The 8,046-nt window shown below is 44.9% G+C and overlaps 1 protein-coding gene across 1 annotated transcript; it reads left to right on the top strand.

Moving 5' to 3' along the window:
- Positions 1-1,994: 1,994 nt before the first annotated feature.
- Positions 1,995-7,715, top strand: lipg (lipase, endothelial). The gene is made up of 10 exons (XM_030105385.1): positions 1,995-2,295; positions 3,405-3,595; positions 3,854-4,033; positions 4,897-5,008; positions 5,087-5,305; positions 5,457-5,699; positions 5,892-6,012; positions 6,448-6,675; positions 6,785-6,889; positions 6,975-7,715. Exons 1-10 carry the CDS (start codon positions 2,205-2,207, stop codon positions 6,985-6,987), a joined length of 1,503 nt encoding a protein of 500 aa, XP_029961245.1. The 5' UTR covers positions 1,995-2,204; the 3' UTR covers positions 6,988-7,715.
- Positions 7,716-8,046: the final 331 nt, after the last annotated feature.

Genomic DNA, 8,046 nt, shown 5'->3' with positions numbered 1-8,046 from the left:
AGCAGAAGCTCGTACTTTTTGATTACCCAAATTTAGGATTGTTCAGGTTTCTGTGTCCCATCCACTTTGATTTTATAACATGCAACTCCAGTGTGAAGTCTCCAGAAAAATAGAATAAACCAGCTTGTGGCTCTCTCTTTCTCCCAGAGTGATCATTTTCTAGAGAAGCTCTACCCAAAAGAAGATGAGCTTCTGTTGTAGTTTTTATGTCATCTCATAACAGAAGCATTATAAAACACGTTTCCTTTATTGGAAATGTGACTAATCAGTCACTCTCTCTCAAGCAGTGGCAATAATGTGCATGTGATCAGGACATGGCGTTCCATTATCAGGGTGGGACCTATACATTGAATTGTGAGTTTCAGGTGTAAATCACAATAAACAGTGAACCTGGTGACTGTTCTGCTCATCAGGGGCAGAATGATAAAGCTCATACCCATTCAAACTGTTGTAACCTCCTGAGATAAGTATGATACGCTGTCTGCCGGGTCCTCAGCGCTACAGCTATTAATACAGTGGGTGCTGAAAATAGGACAAGTTATTTTGGATATTTCTTATGTCACACATGCTCGTTCCCCTCCTTTGGAACCAAAAGTTTGGTGAATACTTGATTGAGGAGATTCAACTTTTCAAACCCTTACAGTTTAAATGATATAAACATTTCTGGATTTAAATACAATTGAGAAACACCAACCTAATGAAATAAATGTATGTAGTTGTAAATACCTTCAGTCATCCCACAGTTAAATACACAGGAAATATGCATTTTCTCCAAGTTTGTTCAATAATGAAAAAATAAATCATTATTGAAAATTACAGGAAAGAAAAAAAAAGTGAATCATTTGCCTGTGTCAAAGTTAACCATTGATACCGACTTTGCTTTGATGACTAATTTGTTCTCTCAAGGTCTGTTTTTATATTATCAGCATTATCAGTTTTGGATTTGAACAGTGCATGCAGGCACAAAAAGAGTAACAATATTGTGACCGGTTGTTGCTGTCTTTGGACTTTTTTTTTTCTGAACATTATATTCATCAACAGCTTTTATGTGCAGGTATGTGCATTGCAGCATACATTAGAAGACTTAGAAATATAAGAGAACGTGATTTTTTTTTTCTTTTATAAAAGGTATAATACATCCGACCACACAGCAGTTAGCTGCCCTGGCAGGCCCGGTGACTCAGTGAACAACACAAACAGCAACAGCAGCCAATAAACTCTGTTTGCAGAGATGCGTAAAAGCCGCTTGGATGCCAAGTACCAGGAGCTCCTGCGGCGGCAGGTGACACTTCCTACGGCTGGGCGTTGATGTATGTACACAAAACAGTGGTGTTATTGTAGCGGGAGACCCTTGCGTGAGTGCGCCCATTCTTTGGCTCATCAATTGAAACTGGATGTTGAGCTAAGCTGATGGTTTGGCTGCGCGCCAGGCAGAGGGGACTGGCGCTTTGAGAGGGGGATCAGGGCGCCTCGCCATCTCCCTGCTCTCTCCACTCACACAAGCCTTTTAAACAGGAGGAAGAATGTTGTTCCCCTAGTAGGATGGTAAGAAATTCTATTTTAGAGGAATTCATTTGAAATTGATTTTTTTTTTTTTTTTTTTAGATTTTTTTTTCTATTTATAAATATAATATAGAGAAAATATAGTTGGTTGATTATATTTCTGACTTGATGTGAATCTGGAAAGATCATAAAAGTATTGCTTATGTACCAACAGAGAGCTTGCAGCTTCGGGTGGCGGCCTGCGTCAGACGCACACACACACACACACACACACACACACACACACACACACACACACACACACACACACACACACACACACACACACACCCCACAAGAGTTAACACGCGCAACGTGAGAAGCCTACTACGACTTCATTCAGTGTTGCCACGCCTTCAACGTAAACAAATGGGGGCTTGACCAATAAGATCCACGATAGATCAGCCGATGATCAGATGACTGGAAAGGGGGAGACTATTTAAAACTCTAATGACACTGTCGGATGCAAGTTTTATACATTTGCGGAGCTGTAGTTTCGCAGGCGCGCACCAGAAACGCACCACCGGCTCTGCCGCTCTTTGTCACCGCCGGATTCAAACTCTCAACAACGCGCCACGCCACCAGCTGAAACACACAAAAAAAAGGGTGTTTTATATTCCCAGGAAGCTTTTAATTCCTCCACACTCCTCTGTGACTGAGAGATGAATCATAAAGCTCTTTTACTGTGGATTTTCCTACAATGTGCTTCTGGGCTCTTCTCGTCCTCCACTGAGGAAAACCCGGCTCTCCAAGGTAAGAAATGTCTTTGTTTCTATTGTTCTATCATTTCTAGCCTCAATGGAAAGTGATCAAGTCTAATATCACATATTCCAGACAAAGCATACAAACGGCCACGCGACGATTCGTGAATGAAATTCAATTTATTTATATCAGGGATTCCTAAAGATTAAATGATCTGTCATATTTGTTGATCAGTAAGCCTTTTCTCCTTCTTTTTCGACCATTTGGGCTAAATTGGACATGCAAACAAGTGTGGCGGGCAGAGTGAATGGGAAAAGCGGGGATGGATTAGACAGGGTGCGATATGTGTCCTTTTTGGGAGCAGCAGGAGTCTTGAGGAGGAGTGGAGGACACATAACGCCACGTCTGTGTGAAGCCTCTGGAAAGATGTTCTGCTGAATCCGCGTTTTACCGCGGACCGCTCAGCGGCTCCTCTCTTTTTACTACCCAGCCTGTCTCGGTCTGTGTGGCCCGCAACCAAAGGCTGTTGAGTTCACGCTGTGGTCCACATAACTGCTTTGCGCGCTTTGACGCAAATGCGCGAGGCTGGCGCTTATAAATAAAACCGACTTCACCGATTAAATCCGGTTGTGATCCTTTTACACTGCCGAATGTGTAACAAACTGGGTCATTCGCTCCCCTCATCAAGGATTATAAGGCCAATTAAATGTGCATTTTCAGAAGAATGGACCTTTAGAGTTTGAAATGTATATATTTTAATGCGTTAAGCTGCATCAATTAAAGCTAATTGCGCAGTTTGGGCCTCGCACCTGAGACCTGGGTGATGAAGTCTGCCATAATTACGAGCTCTGGCTGCAGCTGTGTGAAAGAGGGTGAAATGAAAAGAAGCGTGGCGGTGACATTTTGGCTCTGCGCCGGCATCCTCAGCCCAACTTGCACGCATGGTGCCTCTTTTTGTTTTCTTGTAGCGGATGTGGGTGCAAAAGCAGGTTATTTGGTGACATGAGCAGCTTCTTTCAAGTGTTTTAAAGATTGGCTGCAATTTGTTAGGAAAGATCCATTTTGATTCCATTCAAAGATGAGTGGGGGGGAAAAAAAGGTCTGATTCTTCTCTTCTTTTTGCTCGGTTGCTAACGGTGTGCTGTTTTCCCCCCTGACAGGTGTAGATAGTGGTTTGGAAGACCTGAAAACGGACAACAAGGTTCTCGATGGTCTGATCAAGTACAACATGAGGAAGAGTTTAGATCTGGACCAGGAGGGCTGCTACCTGCACACTGGCGACAAGGAGTGTCTCACAGCCTGTGGCTTCAACGCTACAGCCAAGACTATCTTCATCATCCATGGCTGGACGGTACACATTCTTTTATTAATATTCTCATACCTATATAGTTCTCAGTCACTTGATTGTAAAGCCAAACTCCTGTCACAGGGAGCCCGAGTGTTTCCTTGGCTTTCATTGTTGGAATGTGCCATGTTAATGTGGAGTAGCTGTGAGCAGAGTGTCAGCGAGAGGTCACCAGGTTAATGTGCTTTCCCTGAATGAATGACTGATTTATCTCCTCTTGTTGTTTCGTTTTTTTTTTTTTTTTTTTTTTTTCTTTCTTCCCAGGTGAGTGGAATGTTTGAAAGCTGGATGCACAAGCTGGTCTCTGCAGTGATGCAGCGTGAAAACCAAGCCAACGTGGTGGTTGTTGATTGGATATCGCTGGCGCAGCAGCTGTATCCCGACGCCGTCAACCACACTCACAGCGTTGGCCTTGATATCGCCACCATGCTCGACTGGCTTCAGGTGTGTACTGTTATGTTTGCTCCTTCATCACATGCTTCAGTTGATTTGAGCTGCCTATTGAAGCTGAGTAAACAAATAATGCGGCTATGGTCTATTTTTGTCTTTCTAAATAAAAAAACAAACAAACAAAACTCCTCTGCAATCAGCCAAATGTAACACTCCATTGAATGCTACAGAAAAAATAACAGGTCCCACTCTTGGCTTCAGCCCATAAAAGTGTCTGTAGAATGTAGGGCAGATATGTAAAAGAATAATTTATGTGGACGGCTGTCTGACAGCAGCATTGTCAGCAGGTAAGAGGTTACAGGAGAGCAGCTGTGCCAAAATCATTAAAACCTGCCTTGAATCTGTCTTCCTTAATGGATACAGCAGAGATGAGGAAAATACAGCACAAGAGGAATTCTAATTTATCCTTCTCTGGAGCACTATTTAAAAAGCTGTAGATCTCGAAACACTGTCTTCAGTTTAGTATTCTCTGTTTTTGAGTACTTAATTAGATCATTGCTCTTCGGGGAGTCCAATAAGAATTGGTCTATTTAGCACATCAGAAGCAAAGACAACAGTTCCCATTCATCAGGACTGTCTCAAAACTGGACCAGTGAGGCAGGATTCAGGCTCTCTGCCATGTAGTTGTAAACACAGACAAAGCGTATTTCACGGAGACAAACTGAGACAGATGGTGGAGGCGCTGTTGCATGGAGGGGACTGTCAGTGAGTTCTGTTTGAGTTAACCGAGTTTGGCTCAAACGGGGACCCAACTCATCACCAGTGGCTGGAATCCAGAATTTGTCTAGTGCGAGTTAATACTCCTGGTGGCAGCTGCTGATGAGTGTTGCGTCCATTTTGATTTTTCTTTCAATCAGGACGAGCTGCAGCTGCCTCTGGAGAATGTGCACCTGATTGGCTACAGTCTCGGCGCTCATGTCGCTGGCTACGCAGGGACGTTCGTGCGAGGGACCATTGGCAGGATCACTGGTGAGTCAGGTGCAACTTAACCTGACAAGTGCGCCTCAGAGGAGGGCTTTCGTCTTACCTTGTATTTATTTCTCACAGGCCTGGACCCGGCAGGGCCCATGTTTGAAGGTGCGGAGGAGCAGAGACGCCTCTCTCCGGATGACGCAGACTTTGTTGACGTTCTGCACACATACACTCGAGAGGCCTTGGGCGTCAGCATCGGAATCCAGCAGCCGATCGGAGACATCGACATCTACCCCAACGGTGGCGACGTGCAGCCAGGCTGTGCACTGGGTGATGTGCTGGCAATGGCAGGAAGTAAGTGGCTGCATGCGTTTCCTCTTTTGAAGCTTCAGAATGACGGTAATAAACAGCATCTGCTCCAATCAAGAGTTTGGCACGCTTTGCCTCGCCCCACATGAGTTCAGGCATTACCGGCCTTTTAATCCATCGCCCTCGATCTTTGCAGATTTCATGGAAGTGATGAAGTGTGAGCACGAAAGAGCCGTGCACCTGTTCGTCGACTCCCTGATGAACAAGGACCACATGAGCTTCGCTTTCCAGTGCACCGGCCCCGATCGCTTCAAGAAGGGAATCTGTCTCAGCTGCCGCAAAAACCGCTGCAACAACATCGGCTACAATGCCAGGAAGATGCGGAAGAGGCGCAACAGCAAAATGTACCTGAAGACACGTGCTGACACTCCCTTTGGAGGTGAGGGGCAGCGTGGAAATGTACTGCGGCCTGTTTTATCTGAAGCCACTGTGATGCACCCTCCGTGGAACTCCACCATATCTCAGTTCCGCTATCTTTAACCCCAATTTACACGTTTTATGATTCCTCAGTAACTAGCAGCGTTCACTTCCTTCCTGGATCAAACATTAACTCCGTCTGCTTCCTTTCAAGGTTACCACTACCAGATGAAGATGCATGTCTTCAACAGGAAGCAGTCGGACAGTGCGGATCCCACGTTCTACGTGAAGCTGTACGGCGCCCACGACGACACAGAGAATATATTTGTTGACGTGTAAGTTCAAGATCTAACACTCACCTAGACATGACAACACATGGAAAAACTGCAGCAGATTGACTGACCTGTTTAACACACATCTACACACACACAGACACACACACACACACACACACACAGAGTGGCAGCTGCACTGAGAAGCTATGATATAAATTTGGAATCTGAACTCTAGCCTTGTTTGTACTGACCTTTTTCAAAGTGTCATTCGCATAGATGGCAATGTACATTGAGCTTGAACTGAAGGAGGAACTCTAGTGTTCCTATAATTGTAGAAACAACGTCAGCAGTCAGGCTGTGCAAATTGTTCACGATACGATGTGTCTGCACAATGCTCAAGCTTGTTCACTGGAGTCCAGCTGCCAGGGCCCGTGTCCTCATTTCCCTGAATACCAGACTCAAACTTGTCTCCTCTCTCTCTCTCTCTTCGTACAGCCACGACAACTCTATCGGTCTGAACCTGACAAACACCTTTTTGGTATTTACCGAGCAAGATATCGGCGATCTGCTGAAGATCCGTCTGAGCTGGGAGGGAGAATCTGACTCTCTGAACTCCATCTGGAAAAACATCCGGAAGTCATTCTGGGCCTGGAACACCAAGCCTCCCAAAGCTGTGCTGGAAGTTCGACGGATTCGCGTGAAAGCTGGTGAAACACAGAAAAAGTAAGTTGATGAGGAAAGCTGCTGTGTGCTCATGTTAAGGACGATGGAGGAAGAGTTGTGTTCAATTATTCTGATCAGTCGTTCATTAAGACTGTGTATGTTGTTGCAGGTTTACGTTCTGTGCCCAAGACCCTTCAAAGACCGAACTCTCACCAGGGGATTCCATCACTTATGTGAAATGTCGTGATGGCTGGGAAGTGAAGCCAAGAAAAAGGTATGAAATCGATTTAAAAACAGAGCATAACATTTGATGCAACATTAAACAGAGTTTAACTCATTCTGCTCTTTATGGTCCACAGACTGCCCATGTAACTCCACTGATCCAAGAACCAATGCACCGTCACCATGGGGGACCCAACGTGGATTATGGAGGAGCACCGCCTTCTCTCTTCGAGCACTTTTTCATAGGAGGATTGATCGGCGCACGGTGGAAAGGGGCTTCAGGTCAAGGACTCTGGGACATTCCCATTGCTTTCACGAGAGGAGCACTGTGGCTTCTGCCCGGCGTACGAGACGGCTGCGGAGTGGCGCGCTGGCTGGCAGCTGGAGGCAGTCCCGAACGTGTTACGGCCGCCAGTGGAGTTACTGAACGTTCCTTTGTGTGGACTAGTGAAGTAGAATACCAGATCTGTGCCAGTGGACACACACCAGCAATTGTAGTCACTGTACTGTACATTTTTAAATATTTTTATTTATGAAAAAAGAAAAAAATGGAAGCACTGCAAGACCAACGTTATTTATCAGAGCACATCCCATAATGAAGCATGTCTAATGAGTTTCTTCCAGATGCAGTATTTGTATGTGTGTGAGAGTTGTGCGTGCGGTCGTGAGAGCTGTGTGTCTGTAGTGACCAAGATGTGTGCCTTTCTGCTGAGAGATTACTGATACACTGTATAACTGAAGGAGATACCTGATCTCGTTACATACAAATGTCTGAGATTTTGTGCATAGCGTTACTGTACGTATGTTGCTTATTTTTGGGGTGTGTCTGCATATACTGTAAATACTTTTTTTTTTTTGGGGAGGGAAAAAAATAAAGTCACCCATTATTTGTAACATTTTTGACATTTGTCAGTCTTTTTCACCGTCTAAACTGCAGTAGCTGCTCTTTTGCCTGTCGGTGAGATATTCCCAAGGATCCGAGAGCCAAGTATTGTGTATAGTTTGCTTAATTCTCAGTGTTTTGAAGTTAATTGGTGACTCTAAGCTGAGTACTTGTGTTTACGTGGAGATGGACTTGGTGGTCTGTCCTGGGTGTATCCCACCTTTCACAAATTACCAGCTGGAATCAAGTTGAGCTGAAAGTCTATTCGGGGTTGCAGGGTGCTGGTGCGAATCCTAGTGAAAACGGTGAGGCAGAAACCATGCTCA

Source organism: Salarias fasciatus, chromosome 12 (assembly GCF_902148845.1).
Source record: "Salarias fasciatus chromosome 12, fSalaFa1.1, whole genome shotgun sequence".
NCBI classification, from domain to species: domain Eukaryota; kingdom Metazoa; phylum Chordata; class Actinopteri; order Blenniiformes; family Blenniidae; genus Salarias; species Salarias fasciatus.
This window is presented reverse-complemented; position numbering and strand designations above follow the sequence as displayed.